The sequence below is a fragment of the Hyaena hyaena genome, unplaced genomic scaffold (assembly GCF_003009895.1).
Source record: "Hyaena hyaena isolate Hyena2069 unplaced genomic scaffold, ASM300989v1 scaffold_597, whole genome shotgun sequence".
NCBI classification, from domain to species: Eukaryota; Metazoa; Chordata; class Mammalia; order Carnivora; family Hyaenidae; genus Hyaena; species Hyaena hyaena.
In genome coordinates this window covers 546,699-573,771 of record NW_024081231.1, presented here as the reverse complement: position 1 = coordinate 573,771, position 27,073 = coordinate 546,699, and the positions used below count along the sequence as shown (strand labels likewise).

Genomic DNA, 27,073 nt, shown 5'->3' with positions numbered 1-27,073 from the left:
TGTCCCTTGTACTCAGGAGAATATCTCATCATAGTAGACCTTCCATAAAAATTGGTTGAATGAGTGAATAAATCAAATTACAGTTCCTTAAGTACAGAATGGAAGAGCTTATTTTTATATTTAAGGTCTTGGGGGACATGCAGGTGGGGAACCAATATGGTGGAGTGCCTGAAACTGAGTTAAATAAAAGAACATGGGTTTACCTGGTATGTAACTTAGTACGCGCACAGGATTCACTTATTTAATTGTTGAGTACAGCACTCACACTAATGGAAAGATGTTACAGTTTTGTCAAATATCCTATTCTTAGAAACTAGAGCTGGTCACATAGGGGTTTGATGACCATTTGTCAGAAATGTCAGAGAAGGGATTCCTGAAAGCACAATAGGTAATTGGACTTGCCAATCTCAAAGGTCTATATGAGTTCATAGTTTTACTTCAAAGGGAGGTTGGACGTAGCACGTGGACTCTCTCACAGAAGATAGTGAAGTGGATAGTCTCTTTGCTAAAGAGATTGCATTTATGGAGCCTTTTCTGACAGTGTCAACCTTTTCAGGAATATCAAAATACAGAAAGTTTTGTCTTGTTGATGAGTCAGGTGGTAGAGAGCACAGAAAAGCAGGAGTGGATAGAGGAAAGCCAGCTCTGAGGGAAATGCGAAAAGAAGGAACAGTTAGAATACCATTGTGAATTGCCTGCGTTTAGAATATCAACGGTTGTCCGTAACCCCTGGTAGAGTATTTTCTTTATTAATGTCACACCAGTGAGAACATAGCTTCGTAACCCCTGGTAGAGTATTTTCTTTATTAATGTCACACCAGTGAGAACATAGCAGCGGTCTGGAGGTCTATGAATGCATGAAAGGAACCTCCTAGCACACCCCAGTAGCCTCTGAGTACATATAGGTCTGCATGGTAGTTGATGAAATGATCTTTCCAGTGTTGAATCTGAGTTTTCCAAAAGTATTAAATAATTTGTTCAGCAAAGTTGGGGCATTTAAAAAAGATGACTATAAACATGTTTTGTGGTCTCCCCAAATTAGTAGTTTATTGAGGGAGGCTTCTACACAGACAATTATATTACATTTTTAAAAATACTGCGATACACATAATATGCTCCCGGAACATTCTGCATCAGGCGGTCAGTAAAGAAAGGAGACTAGATCTTGGAAGGATAGGAAGTCTAAGTGGTCAGTACCTAGCAACAATACAGAGACAAAAATCCCCGCCCAGGGTGTTGACTGCCATTGGTGTGACAGCGTTTACACATCACTTCATAACACAGATTCCCCTCGCTCCGATTTCCTATTCATTAAGCAACGCTCTGGTTAAAATTTGCCTTCCCATCCAGATTGGGCTGCAGGGAGAAAACGTACTGGTTATGCTGACACAAACATTCTGATCCATATGGCAGTTGTGGTTCTCATTGTAAGCTGATGTAGTTAATTGAGTGGCCTTCTGGTTTGTACATGAGTCTCTTGTGAGCTTCATGTTCCTCTGTTGCGGAAAGATGGCTCCACTCAGAGCACCAAAAAGAAAAGAAAATCCAGTCCCTCAGTTTACAGCGCTGAGCTGCAGACTGGGAGGATGTAGTCATCAGGCTAATTGCCGCCTCTGAGCTACCGGGCCCCATTTTCAAGTAGCACAGCTTCAAGCAGAGTGGCACACATCAGATGGGGGTGGGGGGACGTATGCAGCCTTGTCAGAGAAGCTGCAAGTAGTCACAGTCCGAGAGAGTGGAAAGGACGGAGGTGAGGCTGGATAGAAGGACAGAAGACAGGTTGTGTGACGACTCTGTTCTCTTGGGCAGAGGGTTTCGTTCATTTTTAAAAAGTAATTTGAATTGAAAGGAAATATTGTGTGATTCTGCTAAAATGCTATCTTTTCCTTTTGTGATGAATTTTCATTGAGCAGATCTCTTTTGTTCTTTTAACTTTTTTTTTTTTTAATGTTTTTATTTCTGAGAGAGAGAGAAGAGAGAGAGACAGCGTGAGCATGGGAGGGTCAGAGAAAGAGGGAGATTCAGAATCTGAAGCAGGCTCCAGGCTCTGAGCTGTCAGCACAGAGCCCAACACGGGGCTCGAACCCACGAACTGTGAGATCATGACCTGAGCCGAAGTCAGACGCTTAACCAACTGAGCCACCCAGGTGCCCCTTTATTCACTTAACTTCAAGCTGGGTTTTTCAGCTACATCATCTTCCTGCTTATGTTGTATTCCCTAGGGTAGGTAAAGATGATGAGGTCTCTGTGTAATGAGTGAAAGCAAAGCTGGCCAGCCATCGTGACTTTTTGGGCTACTGTTTTTACTGATATTCTAGTGATTTTTGTGACCTTCAGGTGTGTGCAACACCACTTGAATGTTTCTAGTAATGAGACTGTGCAGCCGTAATGAATGGGACTTGCTTTGCCTAGAGAGGGCCCCCAAGTCTTTGTAATCTCCTAAAGGATGCTCAGAAACCTTTTTTTTAAATATATTTGCTTACTTTTGTAAAGTACCTCTATCTTGCTTTGATCAAATTGACATGACTCAAAGTATTTATGCAATATGACTGTATTTGAAAACTTAACCTCTTTAAAATCTATGTCTTGATAAGGTAAGGTAGTCATATGGGATATTTCAGAAATGAAAAAAACTAACGATCTTATTTTATATCTTACTTTTTCTCGTGTTTTGCTAATATTTACTGAAAGCTCCAAGTCTGTTTGTGGTGTCAGTTTTTACTCTCCAATCTGTTAATGACAGTATGTTACTAAAATGTAAAGAATTTCTTTAAATTTCTTTTTCTTTTGGTTACGGAATTACTTTAATTTTCTTTGCCAAGTATCCACTCACCCAGTTTCCTCAGTGCCCTTCTTCTGAATTCTCTGTAACCTCAGCTGATGAGTAGGCAGAATGTTCTTAGTAAAGTAAAGGGACTGACCGAGTCAGATGTGTTTCCTTACACACTCTTTGGAGTTGGCTACACAGATATTACAAGCGTTTCTTGCCATTTCTTAATAATTCTGTTTTTATTTCTTATCCACGTTTTAGGAAAAGCATATAAGCAATGAAGAAGAGCACTTAAGGAGGATTGAAGAGGCCAGACTGCAGCTCAAGGATCAACTTCTTTGTCTGGAGACTGAACAGGAATCCATTCTTGGTGTCATAGGAAAGGAAATTGATGCAGCTTGTAAAACCTTCTCCAGGGACTCGATGGAGAAATTGAAAGTAATTATGAGTTCTCATTGTGCCTTTCACTTAGTTTCCTAATATATAATTATAATAAGTTTTTAATGCATGGTTACATGGTCATCACATTTTTATTCTGGAAAGTTTTATGAAACAAAATAATACCTTGCATTTTTTAGAATGAGATACTGTGTCTATTGCGCTGTCGTGGGAGAGAAAGTGTATCGTGTATTGTTATTTCCTTGAATTGCCTCTATCTCACTCTGGAAAAGAAAATGTCTTATGAGAGAGGCAGCAGTTCTGACTAAACAAATATCATTGGAGTCAAGAGGGCTGGCTTGCTGTTATCAGCCCATTTTTGTTTGTTGCTAGTATATTGATGGCTAACATGTATTTAGTACTAGTTTTATTATAGGTACTGTGGTAGCTACAGTATATGCATTCTCTCCCTTAACCCCTAAAGCCACCCTGTCCATTAGATACTTTGATTAAATCCATTTTAGACCAGAGAAAGCCAGGCTTGGAGAGGTTAAGTACCTTGGCCCTGGCCTTGTATCCAATTAAATGCTGGAAGCAGGACTACAAAGCTTGGGAGCCTGACTCTGGAGCTTAAACAAGTAACCACAATGCTCTCTGCCTTCTGTTTTTAAACAAATATACTTAGGTTAGTTTTTCTGTCTTTAAAATGGAATGTTGCTATTCAGTTTATAGTTCTAGGGGAATGACGAATAAAAACAGAATTAATCACGTATGTTCTTAATTCCTTGAACTTAAGCACCTTTGTAGACTGCTCTATTGCATTGCGTGTTCCTTTTTTTTTTGTTTTTAAGCATTCGTTTTTGAGAGACAGAGCACAAGCAGGAGAGAGGCAGAGAGAGAGGGAGACCCAGAAACCGAAGCAGGCTCCAGGCTCTGAGCTGTCAGCACGGAGCCTGACACGGGGCTTGAACCCATGAACCATAAGATCATCCGATCTGAGCCGGACTTTGACACTTAACCGACTGAGCCACGCAGGCACCCCGGGTTGTGTTCCTTTGATGCAGTAGCACTGTAACACATATCTTGTAGCCATCATTACCCTGTATTTATTTCATGTGGTGATATGGCAGGACTCAAATTATAGTGTTATGCCTAATATATTTTTAAAAATATTAAAAAAATTTTTTCAGATGGTTCTTTCTTATTTTGTCATGTCTTTCTTCATTTAAAATGATCTTCCCTTTTTATATGGCTTTCTCCTCTTTTTTTCCTGCTCTTATCGTTTTTCTTTCTTTTTTTTTTTCTTAAGTGGTGTTCTAAAGAAAAGAAAACTCTAATTCTGGTGTTACGGTGGAAACTATCTTAGGATTCAACTTTAACAGAAATATTTTGATGGATAGATTTTGGTGGAGTTGATGGAACTTCTACAGAATGTATTTCTAGTTACATTTAACAAAAAGCTCAGATATCAGCTTGAGAGGACTAGGGGCTAAACATGAGAATTGGCTTTAGAAGAAACACTCTTTCAGTTTTGTTTTAGGGCCTGTTGTAATGCTGGTGTACTCATTTTCCTGTCTAATGCTGCTTTTTTTAATTTAAGACTTGCCATGTTTAAATATATTTAAGAGATATATGGACTTAAGATTCTAATTTTATCTAAAAGAAGCACATATTAATAGTGAAATATTGGGGCGCTTGATTGGTTCAGTCTGTTGAGAGAGTATGACTGCAGCTCAGGTAACAGTCTTACGGTTCGTGAGTTCAAACCCCACATTGGGCTCTCCATCGTCAGCACGGAGCCCACTTTGGATCCTCTGTCCCCCTCCCTCTCTTCCCCCCTCCCCTGCTTACTTTCTCTCAAAAATAAATATTTACTAAAAAGTTAAAGAAAATAGTGAAACATTTAAGTATTTGTGTCAAAGTGGCCTATTTTCAATCAGATTGAGATGTAGAAATGGAATCATGGATCATGCGATAAGATACATAAACCGTGTTATGGGCAAGGCTAAAACATAGTGGGAAGATAGCAGATTGCTTAAATATTTTCTTACTTCTTTTTGAGGTCCAAACGATCCTTCTAACATCTTCCAAAAAGCACCCTATTCTTTAAGAGGAATACGTTGACTGTGGTAATGGATCTTTACACCTTTTCCCCTAGAGAAAGACCAGTTCAATCCAAGTGATGGGTGGAAAGTAAATCTAAAAGAATGGAAATTCTATTAAGTTTTTTTTTTTTAGAGTATAGTTTTTTTCTTTGTGAGTCTCTTTCCATTAATAAGTTCTGTTGTTAACTTCCTATAAATATGGGGGAAAAATAAATACCAAGAATATAACATTTGGTCTCCTCAAATAAACTACTCAAGGTGTTGTTAAAATAAAATTGATTCTTTGCTTTACAGTTCAGAGATCTAAGGGAGAGTAGTGGGTCTTATAGAATGTTTTTAAAAAATGGAATAATTCCAATTCATTCTTTGTCATTTATTGATTTTGAAATATTGTGGATGAATTTTTTTAAGCCACTTGCTATAGAGAGTGACAGCTGTGATATGAATTGGATAATAGATATATAACAAATGAGCCTGAGGGAAGTCCTTGGGAGTGTTGATATTATTTCTGATTACCTTTTTCTAGCCACCGTATTTATTACTTATTCCACTTTAGTAAATGCATGTAATGTTTGAAAACTTAAGGACAGACACTTCATAAGCCGCCACAATTATAAAACAGTTAGGAAAGTGCCTGAATTAAAGTTACATCATTTTCACAGACCCGTCTTTGATAATTGAAGAGCTTTCCTCCTAACTCCTATTCCGAGTATGCACTCATTTGCTGAGCATAAAGAGGATAGGCTTTGGATCAAGGCAGATATAGGTTCAGATTACATCTCTCCAGATTGCTAATGCATGACCTTGGACAGCTTATGTATTTCTCTTTTCTCTAAGAACTCGTGTCCCATTTGTAAGTTGGCTTATTTTATGGATAAAGTAAAATAAGATATATAAGGTGCATATTATGGAGTGAAGTATCTTGCACTGAGTAAATACTCAGGTAATGCTAGCTGTCATTATTATATAGTGCCCTTTTTGTCATTTATATATATATAAATATATATATATATATTCATATATATTTGTATATTTATATATACACAGGTTTTTTTATTCACCTGTTTATAACAAATTGTTGTTGTAGTGTTTTTGTTACAATAGAGCTAGAAGTCTGTTTCCTGATGATTACCTCTTTATATGCAGTTAGTGGTAATAATGGTGTTCTCTATGCTAGACACTGTGCTAACCCTCATTTTATTTAATTTATACCTTGGCCTTATGAGGCAGTTTGCCTACCTTATAGATGATAACCTGCGGCTTAGAGAAATTGAGTCACATCACCTGTAAGCGGACAGGCTCTTTTCTTAAACTATATATAAATATGTAAAAAAAAAAAATCACAAAATAGGAACATTATTTGTACTTCTATCGAATTATTTTAAATTTTTTAGTCTTTAGCACTAGACCTTAGGTCACTGAAGATTTAATTAAAACTATGACACAGATGAATAGAAAATAATAAGAAAAACATCAGAATCAGTGAGAAGTAGATGCTTGCAAGTCACAGAGTTCAAAGAGGAAGAAAACACTATAAGCTAGAATAGGCAGAATTTCACCGAAGACAAGGAGGCTTGTGAGTTGGGTGGGATTTGGATGGTTAGAAAAGTGTAGGAGAGAAAAGTGGGAGCTAAGAATACAACATGTTTGTTTACAGCATATGGTCAGCATCATTATACATTCGTCATGTGTCTAAATGAATCACCTAATGATATTCCTTAGGGGAGTGATGTGCACACACTTCAGGTAGTATGGGGATAGGAATAGATGCCTTGCAGAGGGATAGGATATTTTTAAACAAAATTACTAGAAAGGAGTCCTGTAAAAATATCACAGGTAGCACCTGTTTCAAAGCAAGTAGGAACTGAAAAACAATTTATGTTTACAATCATAAAGTCATTGACAGCCTTTGAACATCATTTTATTAGTAATAAGGCAGAACCAGATGGCAAGGGATTTTATAAATGAGTTGGTATGAAGGAAATCAAGGCAGCTGGTATAGACAACCTATTTATTGTAGGATTTTGTTAGCATCATGAAATATAAAGCAACGTTTGCACAAAGTCCTGTTGATTAGTTTCTGTCAATTCTACACAAACATTAATGAGACAAAATGACCCTCACAGTATAAAATTAAAGAAAGAGACAAAGAATTAAGTTTCCATGTAATTACATCTAACCCACTGTGAAATATATTATATGGAACAAGACTGAGGAAAAGAAACAAATGAAAAAATGAAATAAACTGGTTTGATTGTGGCTGTCTGCCAGAACTCCGTGGAGTCAGCTCTAAAGATTCTAGCAGTGACAACACTTTGAGAGCTGATACGTGCCTCTGTATTTGAGCCAAATATTTACTCTCAATGAGTACATACATATATACACGTGTACATAAATGAACATAATAAATGGTGGCTTAGAATTCGTTGAGTACTTGAAACTGAACTTTCTTCTTTTTAAACCTTCACATTTAGGGATTAAACTTTTACGTGCTATGGCGAAGAATTTCATTTATGTAAGTTCATTTCAGAGAAAATTCTACTTCTAATACACTATTTCCTTTTTTTGTAGGTGTTTTCATCTGGTCCTGATATCAATTATGATCCACATCGCTGGTTAGCAGAAAGCAAGGTACTTTGTTTTTAAATCCCAAAGTTATCATGGTATTTATGACCTTCAAGGTGTCCTGTTTGGGATAACCGTACCATTTTGTTATATAACATAGCAATGAAGCTGTAATACTTCGTTCCTGGGGAAGATTCATTAATTTAAGAAACCTCCACGTTCCTTTAGTTTAACATTTACAAATTAGCTTAACTATAGAGGCATGGAAGGAGAGAATAAAGGAAGGTAAAACTGTTGAAGTAGTAAAACTAGATCGTTAGAGAGATTCTTTTGCCTTTTCCTTGGGATAGGCAGAGCCTCTGGAAATGTACAAAGGTCAGGACCACTATAACCAACCTTTACTTACACCTAGATTCCTCAAATATTTTTGTTCCTGAAGGTCAGCTCAAAGCCTGTCAAATCTCTCTGTGGCTCAAAGAACTCCCTTCATTTCTCCGGATATCTTGTCTCTTCAGTTACAAAACGGGAAGGGTAAACGTTATGTTCTGAAGATAACTTTCTTCCTTCATGGTTCTTTTGCATGATGATTTAAATTTAAAGGGTAGGTAAGAAAATCTAAATAAAATCGAACAATTTGCTCATTTTAACAAAAAGATTCTTCTGCACTCTGGGATCATTACCAGCTGTCTTCATCTATCAGATCAACTTGGAAATTCTTTAATTAAAATATATAGAAATTTGTGACCACATAAGATGTAGATGTCTGTTTATCCAAGTGTTGACACTCAAGGACTTACATTCCTTCCCAGGCTAGTCTCTTTCTGCTTTGAGGCACATGGGTGGCTCAGTTGATTAATCAACTGACTTAGGCTTAGGTTATGATGTCATGGTTCAAGCCCTGCATTGGGCTCCATTCTGGTAGTGGGGGGCCTGCTGGGATTCTCTCCTCTCATCCCCCACCCCTACCCAGCTCACACTCTCTCTCAAAATAAATAAACTTGAAAAAAAAAACAAAAACCCAGCAGTACTATAAACCTGATCAATTGTGGTCCAATTTAGGATTTTATTGTTTGAAAGAAATTTTAAGTTCGTGCGGTATCCTTATTTAAATATATGAGAAAAGGGAGGTTTTAGAAAACGTATGCTTTTCCAGTGCCAAATAAAAAATGGGAACATGGACTGCATAGTATGTCAGACTCACAATTCATGTTCTCACCATTATGTGGGAGACTGTCTAAAATCTTCATTTAGCCGAGATCTATTGACTATGGGCTTTTTTTGGTATGTGTAGGCATGAGGGTTATCAGTGCCAGCAAGCCATGGAAATTAATAAGGGAAATGGAGATGTAAACAGTTTAAAAATCCTTAAGGTTTGTTATATTGTTACAGAAATACATACACATTGACAAACGCAAAAGGAGGAAGAACTGACTGTGATATCAGCACTGGAAGGTTAGGAGGGTTTGGTGCTGCCGGCACGTTACAGATGGCTTCTGCAAAAGTGCAGCATTTAACTTGATCATATAAAACATAGATAGGAGTTCTCCAGTTGGCTAATTAGAGGTATAATAATGGCAAGAAGTTAAGAATACCTGAATAAACAAGATAATGCCCTGAGCTTGGTGAGCAAGGTATGGGGGAGGGGGTTGATAGAAAGACATGGTTCACCTTTGAAGACCAGCTGTGCATTAAGGAAACCTTTTTTTTTTTTTTTTTTTTAAAGCATCCTTAATAAGAAATGAGCAGCATTATGTTTGACCATTGAAATTTACCCAACCTTGAAAAATGTTCCTCCTACTTTAAGTACGGTGATGCTGTTCATCCCTAACTGGTTTTGATAGAACTAAATGCAAAATTGTATTTATCCCACCTGCATAGTAAATTCAGAATATACATGTTTTGCTGGCTCAGAAATCTTGGAGCTAGCAGCTTCTGTTGTGCATTAATAAAGCATTTCACTTTTTTCTTTTTCCCAACTCCTCAATTCTGATGACAAGAGCAGTGTACTTGGAATTTTCTTGCAAGCTCAAATCTTTATCATTTCTGAAAAGAAAGCTTTCACTGCTGTTGTTCAGTTAAATTATGAGAGCCAGAGATGACTCTTAATCATAGCTCTTTAATTTGAGAACTAGTGAGCAGTTTTCCCTTATCATTTAATGGGATTGAACTTCTGATCAGACGAGTTTTAATACCTTGTGAGACAGCCGTTCCTGTACAGCGTAAAAGGGTCATGATAAGCAATACCACGCTGACCAACTGACTAAGGAGGAATTGGGTCTATTTACCAGAAAGATGGCTTAGGTTATTGATGGGCTACAATACTGTAATTCCCATGAACTATGACTAGACAGCTCCATAAGTATTGAAGATAAGATCTGAAATCAGAGGACAAAACTATATGGAAAGTAGAATTGCTATTCAGCTAGTCCATGCTGACATCTTGCAGTGTTAGAAGGACCTCGGAGGGCATTTGGTAATTGTTTTCATAAATCTGCCAAATGAATTTCTTCTGTTAGTGTTAATCCTGGAAGAACTAGGGGATTGGGTGAGGATAGGGTCACTGTTGCTTTGTCGGCATTGGTTACATAATATAAAGTCCAACTAAGAATTGGACCAGGCTTGCAGATAAAATAACCAAAGAATGGGAAGAACGATACATTACAGGGAGGAAGAGGAATGAGAACTAAGGAATACCATTGAGGAATACCAGACAAGCAGTTCCAATAGAGCAGCGATTTGTTTATGTCATAAATCCCAACAAGGCATTTAGAGGGTAAATTTTATTCAGTTTGAAAAGAATTTACTGAGTAGCTACTGTGTCCCAGATGCTAGATTACGTTCTGTGGGCATAATGATGAATTTTGCATGATCTTTTTGCTTGAGGAACATTTTTTTTTTCCTAGAAAAGCTGACACTTACATCGATAATTTCAATATCATATATAAGAGCAGTGATACAGGTAGGTGTGCAGAAGCTGCCACAGAGTCTGATCCCTCAGGTGAATTTTGCAGCTGGCCAGATAAAAGGAAAGACCAGGCATGCAGAGTAGACAGTTGTAGGAATGGTATAGAAGAGGAACAGCATCATAAATGGAAAGAAACCCAAGGGATTTGGCAATACTACAATGTGAAAATGTGAGGCAGAGAATGGCAGGGATAGGGCTTTAGAAAGAGGTAGAGAATAGGTCTACCAAGAAGAACATTGTATGCCATTTCAAAAGTTTGAGTCCAGTTTTGCATTTGGTGGGGGAACCAAAAAGGAGATTTGAACAGAATACTGGTCAATTCATGCTCATATTTTAGAAGCATTACTCAGATAGTGATGTAAAAGGTGGAGTAGAGGTGGAAAGACCGAAGGCAGGAAGACCAGTTAAGAGTTCTTTGAGTGAGACCAGAGGCTCTGGGGTGAAAGTCCAAACCAAGGAAATTTTAGAGATTCAGAGGAAGGGACACACTGAAGTAATGTTTTGGTGACAATATGCAGATGATGTTTAATGTTGTGTCAAATGGAGTGATTGAGGATGAGATGTCTATGGTTTTCAAGACAAAGTAGGAGATCCCACTCAAAGACTGGTATCTGAATAGAATGGCATAGACAGTCCTAGATAGACAAGCCAGCAGAAGTATTGAAAGAGTTGCCAGCACTGGGTTTGATATCTAGAAAGTCCCATTTAGACAGGAAGCCCCAAAGAGAAGCAGGGACAAAAGCAAAGATCAGAGTTTAGGTGCAAATCATGGAAAGAAATGAGAAAGCGCAGAGACATTGAAACAAAATGTGGAGAAAAGATCAAATCTCGAAAAAAAAAAAAAAGATCAAATCTCGAGCAGGCAGGTACTCTCAGGATGGAAAGACAGTACAAGAGAGTATCAGTCACTGTTGTTCCCAGATCTTGAGTTAATCATTTTGTGATAGCAAATACAAGAAAAGCCTGTGTCAGCTGCTCTTCAGCATAAGGCAGGATCCTGAGTGCTGTGTTGTTTGCAGAATACATGTATTCTGGATGTCTGGTGCTAATTATTCCCTTAAGATGCAAAAAGCTAAATTTATGTGCTTCTTTGGCTGTAATGCTCTCTTCCTTGTTGATCTTTATCCTATTTATTCTTCTCTTTTCTTTAGTCTATAAGCTTCATGAGGGAAGACCTGTGTCCATCCTGTTCCTCATTGCATCTTGAGCACTTACCACAATACTTACCTAAATGCTTAATAAATATATACATATATTTTTAAAGAGTAATTATATTAGGAATGCAACATTTTTCTACTCATGTTATTTCTTCAGCTTAAATATCACTGAAGAGTAAATAGCATACAGATTAGATTTCAGTAAACCTACTAATTATCAAATAATTGTTTATTTGATCAGAACTGTAAACTTTTAAGGTTTTATAGATAAGAAATAGACTTCAAAAGTATTTGGGGGATTTTCCTTTATTTCTGTGTTTGATATCATTCCATAGAGTCACACTTTTGATGGTATAATGTGTTCTGGTGTTGCTTCTCCCTGTCATTTTTGAAATATTAAAACTGAAACAGCTTCAGAGATCATGTAGTTTAACTTCTCCATTTTTTTTTGATGAGAAGGAGGCCCTGGGAATTGTTGTACCTAATGACATAAAGCTAATTAGTTACTGAGAAGGATTTAGAACATGGGTCTCTGAATTTTGTGTCAGTCTTTCTTGATTGATAGTATAATCTACCTTTGAATATAAATCTTACATTTATTCATATAGTCTTTTTAGTGATACAGATTTTTTAAAACACTCATTGTATGAGAAGTATTGGGCCCAGTGTATTTAATTCTTGTTGAAGGATGTGAATAATCATCTATTATTTTATCTTTCTAGTGTAGACCTCAAAATGAGATACAAACACTCAGGTGCTTGATTCATTAAGGATACTTTAGATTGTGTGCATGGAACACATTCAGTTTAATGGAAGAAAAACATTTTGTATTTTTACATATGCACTCTTATTATGGAGGTTTTTTTTTCTTCTTGATTGTATCCATAACTACGTAGAAAAATGGACAGAGTATTACTAAAATTGTATTTTGAGGTTGATTTGGGTTTGAATTTTGCACTTTGGTTTAATTTTTGTTTTGGTTGCCTGTCACATTCTCAGAAATTGCCATCATCTTCCTTTACCTTTGGTTTTTAAGCATTTCCTCTCAAAATTGTTTTTTGAGTTTTGGCAAAGGAAGTATGGTAGTTAAAAGCAGCAAAATTATGGGCTCTGGTATTATTGCTAACTCTATCAGCTATAATCTTTTTATTCAAATTTTGTATTTCCCTTGGTTTTAGCTTTGAGTCATTCCTTAATGACTTTAGTATATTATTACACTAAATCTCACTAGAGGATTCTTACAAATTAAAAAGATCATTTTGATTGTTTTACTAGATACTTATTCCTACCTAATTCCAAGCTGTCAACTATGAAGGTAAAAAACTGCATTATTTAGAAATTCTTTCTCAATTTTAGTTTGTTTAGCAATACTTTCTGATGTAGTTAAATAAATGAGCCTATTATGTAATCTTTAAGATACTCTTGTGAGTGGTTAATAGAATGGTGTTTGCACTGTGATTAATAGCCTTGTCAGGTAATTATTATTTGGAATTGGTAAAGTTATTCCTATGCTGTGTTCCAAGCTGTTTCTCCAAGACATTTAATGAAAGATGTTGGTGTTTCTCTAACAAACACTGATTCTCATAATTGACTATTGGTTGATTAAATTTCCATAAGTTGGTATTTTGTTTTTAGGATTAATAATATATTCTGCATGCATATTCAATTCATAACAAGCATCTAACTATAACTTATTCTTAAATTTTGTATGTTGATAGGATAAAGGCTTTATAGGAATAAAATGAAGCTGCAGATCAATCTGTTCAGGCCACTCTAATGAAATCTCACAGACTGGGTGGCTTAAACAAGAGATATTTATTTTCCTATGGTTCTGGAGCCTAGAAGTCCAAGATCAAGGTGCCAGGGTCAGTTTCTGGTGAGGCTTCTTCCTGAGTTGTAAATGGCCACCTTTCATGTAGGGGGAGGGGCATTTTGAGGGTGTAGGGTGGGAGTATTGTTGGAAGAATTGGGGGTTGGAAGACAGAGTGTCTCTTCCTCCTCTTAGAAGAAGGCCAGTCCTATAGGATTAGGGCCCCACTGTGGTAACCTCATTTAGCCTTTATTTCCTCCCTAAAAGCCTTACCTCTAAACAGAGTCACCTGAGGTCTTCATGTAAACTTGAGGGGGATACGATTAGTCCGTAACACATATCAAACCTGATTGATGCTTTGTTTCAGAAATTATTTGTTGTTGTTTTTTTTTTTTTTTTTTTTTTTTTTTTTTACCAAAACCAATAGGATTATTGTCATGACAAGAAATTTTTTTGTTCTACCATTATCAACTCTTAGCAAGGCACTGAGCACAGGCCAAAGATTGAGATGGAGTAAGTGGGAAATTTTTGAGAAATGGGAAATGTGTAGTTACATTCTAAATTTGCATTTAAATCCCTGGGCAAGAACAAATTAAATGGAATGATTGAAACTGGTGATCCCCAAAGACTCACTTTGTTTGGACCCCATCAGTTTTAAAACATAGTGTTGGTAGCGAACATTTAAAAAAATATCCACTTGCATAATTACAGCATGGAATTTGTTTTCCTTTTGAGGTATCAGAAGACCTGATAAACTTAATGGTTCATTCTTATGTGATAGGAAAGTGTTGGAGTTGAGAAGAACCTTGGACATAATCCCATTAGAAGGAGCATCCATCCTTCCAGCCCTTCTTCCTGGTGGTATTTTTATAATCCAAATCAATAGTGTTCAGGTCCTAAGTGTGTTTCTTATCAGTGTTCATTAAACTTTCTTAATATACAAAAGTTTTTTTTGGATTTTTTTGTTTTCAAGATATTTTATTTTTCTGTTTTATTAATTAAATGTAAGATGCTACTCTTTAAAAGAACTTAACAGCACCTAATTTTTCACTTAATTGCATGTGTCCTGTCCTCACTATGTGCAGAACACTATGCTAGTTGTAGTGTGTGTGCACATACAAACATGAACACACATCCATTCCCAAGGTGCTTTAAATTGAAGAATATTTTTAAATTCTTGAAAAAAGTCTTAAGGATTTAGTATATCAAATTTATTAATATATAAGGATAAAGATATGCACGTGCTTAAGGTACCAAAAAAGCAGCAAAAAGACGTGGTTGAAAATATATCTTTTCCAGAAATCATACATCTGATTTTCCCCTTTTCTCTTGCATCATGCCAATAATAATACGATAATTACTTGGGCTTTTTCGTTTATTTATTTTTCTTGAATAACTGCTAAAGTTTGATGAGGTGAACAAAGAGTATGTTCTAGATTCAGATTTTTTTTTTAAGTTTATTTATTTATTTTGAAAGCGAGAGAAAGAGAATGCAGGCATGAGGGGGGTGTGGGGGAGAGAGAACCTTAAGCAGGCTCTGTGCTCACAGCACACAACCCAGTGGGGCTAGAACTCACAAACCTTGAGATCATGACCTGAGCTGAAATCAAGAGTTGGCCAGTTAACCAGCTGAGCCACCCAGGTGCCTCTATTCAGATTGTAGTTTTGACATAGAAACAGGCAGCAATAGTGTAGACTTTCTCTTATTTTGCCTAGTTAATATCAATTAATAAATGACTTAAGTACTAATGTTTTAGAATCATTTTCCACCTGACATATCTAAAATTACCGATTAAATTGTCTAGAATAATTTTTTCTTACATAGTGCATTGAACACATTCTCATTTTTTTTTTTTAATGTTTTATTTATTTCTAAGAGAGAGAGAGAGAGACAGCGTGAGCAGGGGAGGGTCAGAGAGAGAGGGAGTCACAGACTGAAACAGGCTCCAGGCTCTGAGCTGGCAGTCAGCACAGAGCCCGACGCGGGGCCCGAACCCACGAACCGCGAGATCATGACCTAAGCGAAAGTCGGGTGCTTAACCGACTAAGCCACCCAGGCGACCCGAACACATTCTCATTTTTAAGACGTTAGCAATATAGAAGTATGGAGAATAAATTTGGAATGTATATCCTCCTTTCCCTTTTTACACCTCTCTCCTGAGTAGGCATAATCATCAACAGTTTGGCGTTCATATTTTCAGTCCATTTGGTTTGGTGGGCTGAACTCCAGTTGTTTTTGACAAAGATGTATATTGTTTTATCTGCTAAATATACTAGCCCTTTGCTCGTGGCAGTCTTTGACACAAAGAATATCCATCCTGTTATACTATTTTTATTTTCTTCCTTTGGAAGACTTGATTTCTTCCTGCCTTTCCAACGACTACTTCTCAACTTTATGTTTAGTTTTCTCTTGTGTTCATCTCTTCTAAACTCTTCTCTCTCATCTTCACAGACACTCCGTGGACTGTTTTGCCTTGGTGCTATTGATTCTTTACTTTGTATGTCTCATCCATGTCTCTCGAGCTTTAGATCTATATATCCAACCAGTCATTTATACTTCTGTGTGTTAGTCCTAACAATTTGATCTTATTCCAACTTGTTGTTAACTGTTTAACTCCTAAATCTTTGCTTCTAGTTTTCTTCTTTCACAGTTTCTTCAGCTAGAAACTTAAACTTCAGTACTGATTCCTTTCTCTTTTCCCCCTAGCATTTAAGTCTCAAATACATACACTTGGAGCCATTCCTTTTCATTTTCGCTTGTTTTGAATATTGGTAACAGCCTCTTGAGTGCCAGCCTCCAACATGTGCTCCACTCTGTACATAGAAGTTGCTTTTGAAAGAATAGTCCAATTCACTTCCTTGTCTCTCTCATATTATGGTTCAGTGGGGATGGTGGTATATCGCTCTCCCTCACCTTTGACCCTATATTCTGCCTCCATGCTTTATTTAGAAAAAAGATGTAGTAGAAAATGTTGCTTTTGTCTGGTAGAGAGTTGACTATGTTTCCTGGTCCCCTGTCCTATGGAAGCTTTTTATCTTCTTGTACTTGCATGGGAATTTCAAAATGGATATTAGGAAATCAGTCTTAATTAAATTTTTGCAATCATAATTGGAAGTCCACAGCTCAATTTAATTTAAACTTTTTTTAATGTTTATGTACTTTTGAGAGAGAGAGAGGGAGAGAGAGACAGAAAGAGAGAGAGAGAGAGAGAATGAGCAAGCGCGCACGAGCAAGTGCGCAGGAGCCTAGGGGCGGAGAGAAAAAGAGATGCAAAATCTGAAGCAGGCTTCAGGCTCTGAGCTGTCAGCACAGAGCCTGACGCTGGGCTTGAACTCACGGAGTGCAAGATCATGACCTGAGTTGAAGCCTGATGCTTAATTGACTGAGCCACCCAGGCACCTTACACAGTTCAATTTAAGTTGGGGACTTCCTGTTTTTATCTAGTGACATTCAGGTAAGACAGAAGCCTGTAAATTATGTAGCAGATACTAAAGCCAGGTGTTATCTCTGCAAGGAGATTTAACTTTAGCTTTGTTATTCTGTCCCTTCTTATTTCCCTTCTTCCTTTTGTTAATTGTTAAATAGCTCAATTGTGATATAATTCACATACCATACAATTGACCTATTTAGAGTGTATCCTTCACTACTTATAGATGTATTCACAGAAGTGTGAAGCCACAACCACAATGAATTTTGGAATATTTTATCACCCTAAAAAGAAAATATGGACCCTTTAGCCATCACCTCCTAAATTTGTCCATCCCACTCATCACCCCTCGCCCCTCCCCCCCCATAGCCTTAGTCCACAAGTAATCTTCCTGTCTCTATAGATTTGCCAGTTCTGGATATTTCCTATAAATGGAATCATATAGTATATGGTCCTTTATGAATAACTTCTTTCATTTAGCAGAATGTTTTCAAGGCTCATCTGTGTTGTAGCATATGTCAGTGCCTCACTTCATTGCTAAATAATAGTCCATTGTATGGATATACCACATTTTATTCATCCATTTATCAGTGAATGTTCATTTGGATTTTTTCCATTTCTTGGCTATCATGAATAATGCTGCTGTGAACATTTGGGTACAAGTTTTTGCATGAACATGTTTTCATTTCTTCTGAATACATACTTAGGAGTAGAATTGCTGGGTTATATTGTCACTATGTTTACCCTTTTGAAGAATTGTCAGATGGTTTTCCAAAGAGACTGCATGATTGTACACTCCTACCATCATTTTATAAGAACTTTAATTCTCTACACATACCAACAGTTGTTAATCTTCTCTCTTTTTGATTCTAGTATCTTGCTGGGTGTGAAATGGAATCTCCCTGTGGTTTTGATTTGCATTTTTGTGATGGTTAATGATACTTAGCATCTTTTCATGTGATTATTGGCCATTTGTATATGTTCTTTGAAGAACTGTCTCTTGCTTAATTCATTATGTCTTTTTATTACTGAGTTATTTATGTATCATCCTAAATTGGCCTTTCTCCGATATATGATCTACAATTATCTTCTCCTGTTCAGTGGGTTGTTGTTTCAGTTAGTTGATTGTGATCTTTGAAGCACAGTGGTTTTAATAGGCCAACTTAACAACTTTTTTCTTTGGTTGCTTGTGATTTAGGTGTTGTATCTAGGAAATTCATGTTGCCAAACCAGGGTTTCAAAGACTTACAGCTGTGCTTTCTTCTAGGAATCTGATATTTTTAGTTCTTACATTTAGGTCTTTGATCCATTTTGAGTTATTGTTTTTAAATTTTATTTAGTTTGAGAGGGATAGTGGAGGAGGGGGAGAAAGAGAGAGGGAGAGAATCCCAAGCAGGCTCCATCCCGATAACATGGAGCCTGAGGTGGGGCTCGAACCCAAGAACAATGACATCATGACCTGAGCTGAAATCTAGAGTCAGACGCTTAACCAGGTTCCCCTTGAATTAATTTTTGAAGATGGTGTGAAGTATAGGTCCAACTTTATTCTTTTGCATATGGATATTCAGTTTTCCCAGTACTGTTGGTTGAAAAGACTAATCTTTCCTCATCAAATTGTTTTTGGAGCCCTTGTTGAAAATCAGTTGACCCAGTGTATGGGTTTAAATCCATTGATCTATGTCCTAATGCCAGTACCACACTGTCTTGATTACTCAGGCTTTCTAGTCAGTTTTAAAATCAGTTATGTGTGACTCCTCCAATTTTGTTCTTCTTTTTCAACACCTGTTTTTGGCTATTTTAGCTCCCTTGAATATCCATATGAAATTTAAGATTAAGTTGTCAGTTTCTCCAAAGATGTCACCTGGGATTTTGATAGGCATTGTATTAAGTCTGTAGATCAGTTTAGGGAGTATTTCTCTTAATACCTTAATGATATTAAGTTTAATGATGTTTGTACATGGAATATCTTCTTGTTTATTTAGGCCTTCTTTAATTTTTTCAACAGTGTTTTTATAGTTTTAGAGTAGACATTTTGCACTGTCTAAAAGTATGTTATTAAGTATTCTTTTGATGCTATTGTAAACATGATGGTCTTTTTAACTTAGTTTTGGATTGATGATTCGAGTGTATTGATGTACAAGTGATTTGTGTATAATTAGATTTTCCTGCATAATTGCCATGCTATGACCTCCTAATACAATGTTAGGCAAAAGTGGTGAGGGCAGACTTTATTTTCTTCTTTATGATTTTAGGGATGAAACATTCAGTCTTTAACCATTAAGTATGATAATAGTTATGGGTTTTTCATAAAAGTGTTTTATCAGGTTGAGAAATTTCCCTTCCATTCCCTTCTTTGAGTACCTTTATTGGAAATAGGTGTTGAATTTCATTGTACACTTTTTCTGAATCTTGATATGATCATGTGGCTTTCATCCCTCCTTCTCAGAGTTTCTGGAAACGGCACATTGGATAGCACTATTCTCAGGCTGTTGTGTCTGACGTAGAGTGGCCATGCTGTCAGTGAGGGGTTGGTAATGGAAGGAATCCCTAGGTTCTCTGCTGCACTTGCCTGCAGTTTAGCCTACTTAAATCAGAGCTATGACGATGAAAAATCCTAGCTGTCTGACCTTCCAGTGCCATGCCTATTATTAATGATCTGTTTCTGCTCGCATCACTTTTGATTCCAGATGTGTGAGTTTTCCAAATGAGGTAATTCTCCAGTTCTCTGCAGATACCAGTGGGGTGTCCTGCAATTTAATTCAGCGCTGACAAAAACTACCCAGAGTTAGTGCAAATACCACAGGTTAAGGGCTCAGTGCCAGCTCCACCCAGTTCAGTTGCCAGTCACAAGTACTGGGTCCCCAGGTTACCTACACTTCCCTCTGACCTGGCTACAAACTGGGGGTTCCCACAGCTCTCTCCTCAGTTTCAGTAATTTGCTGTAATGACCCACAGACCTAAGGGAAATACTTTACTTACTATTACCAGTTTATGTACAAAGGATACAAATAAGCAGCCAAATGAAGAGGTGATATAGGGCAAGGTCCCAAGAGTCCCCATAGAGTTAGGGGATGTCTCATGCTCCTGGCATGTGGCTATGTTCACCAGTCTGGAAGCTAATCCAATCTCATTGTTCAGGAGGTTTTGGGGGCGCCTGGGTGGCTCAGTTGGTTAAGTGTCCAACTCCCCACCCTAAACCACTTCATTGGCATGAGCTTGGGTGTGATCTCAGAGCTTGTTATGAATAACAAAGGACATTCTTCTCACTCTGGAAGTTCCGGGGCTTTCAGGACCTCTGTGCCAAGAATTAGGGACAGAGACCAAATGTCTTTCTTATTGTGCCATAATACCAAATAACTTGACTGTGAACTGGGAGAAGAGGGAGCCCCGTCTTCTCGGCAGTGCCCTCCTGGAATGTGGAGTGGGGCTTCTGCCTGCAGGGTGCGGTCCCTCCCCTGCCCTTATCCAGCCTCTACCTGACATTTTCATTAGAGAGCAGCATTGCAGAACTCGTGCCATCCTTCTGGAAGGCAAACTTCCATGAAGTCCCCCACTTTGTTTTTGATGAGCATTTATAATAAATGTGATCTAGCTTTTGCCTTTACAGGCACGATCTCCCTTCCTTTAATGCGTTCACATACTGTACATTGGTCGCCTTACAATATTATTGTATAATTTTTCCATAATTTGACTAGTGATGATTTTTGTTTTATGTCATAGAGATACCGTCTGCTAGACAGACCTTCTGACTGGAGAGAGAGGGCATCTTTTTCTGTGATGAGGGTATTTGAAAGCTGATCCATGTGGGGATCCCCAGTCTAGCTGCCCATATCCCAATCTCACTTAATCATAGGCTAAACTATCCTACCACAGCTCCTTTTAATACACTGTGAAATATCCTGAGAGCCTCCTAGATTTCTGGATGCCTAGAACTTTCTTGCTTACTGATGAATGCTATTCACGGACATTCTCCCTCAGCTCAACCTAACTTTCCTATTTGGTCCATTCTTTCCTTATTTTGCTTTTTACTGAAGTGAAGACTGTTTTTACTTGAAATCAACTGGAACTTGAAGGATAGGTTCACTTGGGAAGGTCCTGAGACCTGACTGAAATCCTGTCCTAGCGAAGGTGAAAGAATTTTTTTTTTTTGTACTCATCCCTGATTTAAATATCTAACTAATAAAGATGGTGTGGTTAGAGTCTGAGAAAATGAGAGTTGCTTCATTTAAATTCCCTAGTCTTTTAAATGTGGGCAAATACTAACTTTATCTCCCTCATGTGATACAGAATATCTTTTCCTAATTAGCTGGACCCTTGGGGATATGCATTTTTTAGAACCAAAACTATGAATTTTATCTTTTTTGTTTTTGTTTTTAATCTCTGAGTTAAACTACATTCTGTAACAAGTCTCTAGTTCTATTGTGGGCTATGACTTTAAAATGCTTTAAAGTGTACTAGACTGCCTTATCTATCACATCAGGGATCTAATTGTGTTATGATTGGGAATTCAGTAGGCCAGACTTCTCTGTAGTATTGCCTTTCCGAAGGTGATAGAGGATATCAGATATTTTATAAAAATCCAAGAAAATTTGGCTTAATTTTGACACCAAATTTGAAGTCATTCTGCAAATTAAAACATTATGGATATTTTAAAATTTTGCTTACATTTGTTATTGTCTATGTTTGTTCACATTATCATGACTTACCCTTCGTGTTTTGAAATGCTACTGTTTTCTAGATTTTTTGAAAAATTAGATATTCGTGTCATTTTTGTAGACTAAGCTCCAGTGGCTCTGTGAGGAACTGAAAGAGCGAGAAAACAGAGAGAGGAGTCTGCGGCACGAGCTGATGCTCTGCAGACAGCAGCTGAGGAGTATGACCGAAAACAAGGAATCTGAGCTCCAGTGTCTCTTCGAACAGATAGAAAGGCAAGAGCAGCTTCTGGGCGAAATACAACAAGAGAAGAGAGGTGTGTTGGCTGTTCTTACTCTTATTTTTCTTCATTTACATTCGTGGAAACCTAGGGTTGAGGTGGATAAAAAAAAAAACCCTTTTTCTCTTGTCTCTACTTTGGAATATTTCCAAATCCCTCTTCTTTCCTTGGCTCTTGTCTCCCTGTCTTTCTTCATTTCTGGATTCAGAAGAGAAAACTGTTCACCCTGAAAGTTTTTCCTTCAGCTAGTGCATCTCTCCTGTGTACATAGCCCTGTACCAGGTGTTCATTTGGTAAGATGTGTGTTCTTCTCTGATAAAATGCTGAAGTTTATATTTTACTCCAGTAAAATATTCATTAGTTTATTCACTAAATATTTACTCTGTGCCAGTTCTGTCCTGGGCACTATTATAGGTGCTGAGGATATATCAGTGAATAAAGGGGAAAAAAGCCTTCCTGTTTAGCTTACATTGTAATGAGTGGAGTGACAGAAAACAAATGTAGTAAGTAGGTAAATTGTTTAATATATTAGAAGGTTATAGGGACCATGTTGAACATAATAGAGTAAGGGAAGGAGAGTTTGAGGCAATACTTTAAAAGTTAGACAGGAACTTTGGAAAACTGCTTTTCTGTTTGGTTCTAGTAGGGATGCATCATGATGAGAGGAAGGAAAAGAGCACCGTATGGAATCCTGTGTGTATCATGTGTCAGGCTTAGGTCTTTTCTTTATTGGTGAACTTTATTAATTAGGAAAGAGAATTAATATGGTGTCCTACTAAGAAAAACAAAACTTTAACACATGATAATCCTCTAAAATTTTTTTTGGGTTTTCATTTTAGTTATCAAGATTCTTTTTTTTTTTTTTAAGTTTACTTATTTTTGAGGGAAAGAGACAGCTGGGAGGGGGTGCAGGGAGAAGGAGGGATAAAGAATCCCAGGAAGGCTCCACATTGTCAGCAGGGAGCCTGACTTGGAGCTCAAACTCACAAACTGTAAGATCATGACCAGAGTCAAAATCAACAATTGGACGCTTAACTGACTGAGCCACCCAGGTGCTGCCTTAGTTATCAGGATTATTCTTTCTACATGTACCAGTTAGAAATTGTTTATCGCTATACTGCAGTGATTCTCAATTTTTTTTTTTTTTTTGTATCAGGACCACTTTATATTCTTAAAAAGGCAAATAATATCTTTGTATCATTAATTAGGGGTCTTGAATAGTTCCTATACCATCCCTTGTGAACTCCTGCTCTAGTGCATGTAGAAGATGCAAACTGTGCTAGTAGTGAAAGTCAGAGGATGCCTCTATATACGCACACGCACACACACATATAGACAGTACAACAGAATCTAAGTTTGGAATTTATAGCTAAAACATTGTAGGATCTCCAAACATGTTATAGACTACTCACTAATACTAGATTGCAACCTGGTTTTTTAGTAAATATTATCAATATTGTCACCCAGTAGAACATTTTTTTGTATGAGGATTAATGCAATAGTATATTATAAATAACTGTAACTGTTGACAGGATAAATCCAAGGGGAAAGGAACAAATATTTGTGCACTTAAGTAATTATTTTCAAATAACCAGCTTTTCCATAAAAGCTTCAGAAGATAAGTTATAAAGTTTATAACCTCTCAAGGTGATTGTTCTATTTCTACTTTTCAGATTTAATAAAAATGGATCGCTTGTTTTATATCTATAGAGCACTTGAATTAGCTTGTCAGTTTTTTAAAGAGAATCTACTAGTATTTTAATAGGACTGAGTTGAATGTACACATTTAAGAATGGACGTCTTGATATTGAGTCTTCCAATCCATGCCATTGTGTATCTAATACATTTATTTAGGTTTTTACCTTTTCTCATGGATATTTTGTACTTTTCAGCTAACAGGTCTAGGCATCTTCTTTAGATTTATTCCTGCTTTTTCTCTATGATGCTATATTAAGTGTCGTTTCCAGCATTCTTTTCTAGTAGATAGAAGTACAGTTGATATTTTTTGTATGTATTAACTTTGTATTCTGCAACCATGTTAAACTCATTCATTAGTTGTAGTAGCTTTTTTGTTAGCTCTTTGTTGTTACTGTTGTTTCTGATTTCTTAGTACTTACGGTTTTCTTTGTACATTATCATGTCATCCGCAAATAAGCATAATTTTGCTTCTCCTGCTTCTAGTTTTTTTTTTTCCTTAATCAACTGGATGGAACTTCCAGTACATACTAATCTAACCTTATATTTCTGGGATCAACTCTATCAAACTGTATTTTCCCATTTACATATAGCGGGATTTGATTTATTAATAGTTAATATTTTTTGCATCTATGTTTATGAAGAATATTTTTCTGTAGCTTCTTCTAATGTCTTTATCTGATTTGAATGTTAATATAACAGCAACCTCTTAAAATGAGTTTTGTTTTGCCTTTATTTTTTGGAAACATTTGTATGAAGTGTGTATTATTTCTTTTTAAATGTATGATAGAATTCATTAAAGAAGCCTCCTAGGCCTGTAGTTTTTGTCTGGGGAAAGTTTTAAATTTGAAACTCAAATTCTTTTTAAGTTTAATTTTTATTTTGAGTGAGAGTGAGAGAGACAGAAAGTATAAGCAGGGGGAGCGGGGAGAGAGAGAGAGAGAATGAATGAATGAATGAATGAATGAATGAATGAATGAATGAATATCCCAAGCAGGCTCCACGCTCATTGTGGGATCCCGATGGGGCTTGATCTCACAACCATGAGATCATTACCTGAGCTCATATCAAGAATCAGACGCTCAACTGACTGAGCCACCCAGGCACCCCCAAACTCAAATTCTTCAATAGCTTTATGGCTATTCAGAATTTTTCCTTCTTGAGTTAGTTTTATTAATGTGTGCCTTTCAAAGTATTGTTCATTTCATAAGTTGTCAAATTTATTGACTTAAAATTTTTCATGATATCCCCTTTTTAATTCTTTTAATTTCTGTAAGGTCTGCACTGGTGGTTCCTCTTATATTCCTGATATTGGTCATTTTCTCTTTTTTGTTCTTTATTAGACTTGCTGAGGGTGTTATTAATTTTATTAATATTTTCAAAGAAACAACCTTTGAAATAATTTTTTTCTATTTGTCTTTTTAATGTTTTATTGATCCCAAATTTTATTTTTACTTTCTTTCTTTTACTTTGTGTATCATTTGTTTTCTTTTCTGGATTCTTAAGTCAGACACTTATTTTAATACCTTTATTTATTAATATTGTTATTAAAGTTATAGATTTCCATCTTAGCAACACTTTAAATGTATTCCACAAATTTTGCAGTGTTGTGTTTTCATTATTATTTAGTTTGAATTAGGAAATATTTCCCTAGGGATTTCTTCTTTGACCTATGGGTTATTTTTACAAGTATCCTACTTAATTTCCAGTTATGTGGTGAGTTTTCTTCCTATTCTATTATCAGTTTCTAACTGGGTACCCTTGTGGTTATAGAATATAGTTTCCATAATTTTGATCCTTTGACCTTTACCAGGACTTGTTTTATGGCCCCAAATGTGGTCTTAATGGATTTTCTATGTGCACTTTAAAACAAGTTGTGTTCTGCATTTGTTCTGAAATATTTTATAAATATCAGTTATGCCAAATTGTTTCATAAGGTTCTCTATCCCTGGTGATATCTGTATCCCTACTGATTTTTTCTCCTTCTATCAGTACCTTATAGAGGATTGTCAAAATATCCAGGTATTACTTTGTGTGTAAGTGTGTCACTTCTTTTGTTTCATATAGTTTTTGAGACTGTTATTTGATCCTATTTAGTATTGATTGTGTGAATGTGTCTAATAATGAGCCTATTGTAAAATAGTCTCAATAAAAGCAAAAGAAGAAGGATGTTGGTAGTGGCAACAAATGGAAAAGATATTATGAAGGAATTAGTGCAAGATTAGGCAGTGCAGGTGATAGAAAACATAGAGGAGATTCTAAGGTCTCAATAGTTTTGCCATGGGGAGAAATAAGAAAGTTGGGAAACAGGTGCTGGCTGATATGGTGGCAGAGAAAGAGGAATTCTATTCTTTACTTATTCCTTAAAGTCAGAAATGAAAAAAACTTTTGTGAAGAACCAAACTTTTGTTAAAAGAGAAATAGTGTGGTAATCTCTTGCCTTACGTATGTAAAATGTATTAGGTTCTGTCTGGTGACTCAGAAATAGTGCAGACCTAATGAGTAATGAAGACTAAGCAAAGGCTGTTACAGTTGGAGATGTAAAAACATATTTATTAAGAGGTAAGGTGAAATAAATATGTTACTAGAAATATAAGCAACATGTTCTGGTGAAACAGAAGTATTGATTACTTGGGCAGATGCCCATATAAGGAAGTTTTTTGTAGGACATGTCCTTTGATTTAGACCTTAGAATGTAGCAGGATTCCTATAAGAGAGGAGGAAGAAAGATTCTGTGCAGGATTTATCTGCATAGTGATCTCTTCTTGCAGACTTTAGCATTTGTTTACAATGTTATATACATAGGAGATGTGAAGGGCAACAAGACTTGCGATTAAATTAAGGTATTTCTGAAATACCAAAATGAATTGTGTAGAAATTTATATTTGATTCCTTTCACCGTCTTATGTGAATATTTGATTCCTTTCACGGTCTATCTGTTACATAGAACAGATATGGTTAACCTATTTATAAGTGAAACATGACAGAGAAACTTTCTGTTCATTTGAATTGCCATTCTCTGCATTAATATTTTTAGTTTGATTTAATATCATATTAACTGACACATGACATGTTAACTGAAGCCAGTGTGCAAGGAGTTTATCAGTGAGTGCTGCCAGATTTGTCTCTGCTTCCTGGGCTATTCTAGGCCTGTAGGGTTTTGGCTCGAGTGTTTAAAAAGGAGAGGAACTCTACTGAGAAGTTAATGTCATGGCCTTCTTAGAAGTTAGTAATTATTGACTTAGAAATTCTTCTTTGTTATGAATG

At 36.6% G+C, this 27,073-nt stretch overlaps 1 protein-coding gene across 6 annotated transcripts in view; it reads left to right on the top strand.

The window, feature by feature from the left end:
• The window catches only part of CEP128 (centrosomal protein 128), a 408,652-nt gene that overhangs the window by 144,126 nt on the left and 237,453 nt on the right, over positions 1 to 27,073 (top strand). For all 6 annotated transcript variants that reach the window (XM_039257020.1, XM_039257017.1, XM_039257022.1 and 3 more), the window contains 3 exons: positions 3,032 to 3,208; positions 7,825 to 7,884; positions 21,955 to 22,147. In XM_039257020.1, coding sequence (XP_039112951.1) covers positions 3,032 to 3,208; positions 7,825 to 7,884; positions 21,955 to 22,147 — 430 coding nt within the window. The remainder of the gene's footprint in view (positions 1 to 3,031; positions 3,209 to 7,824; positions 7,885 to 21,954; positions 22,148 to 27,073) is intronic.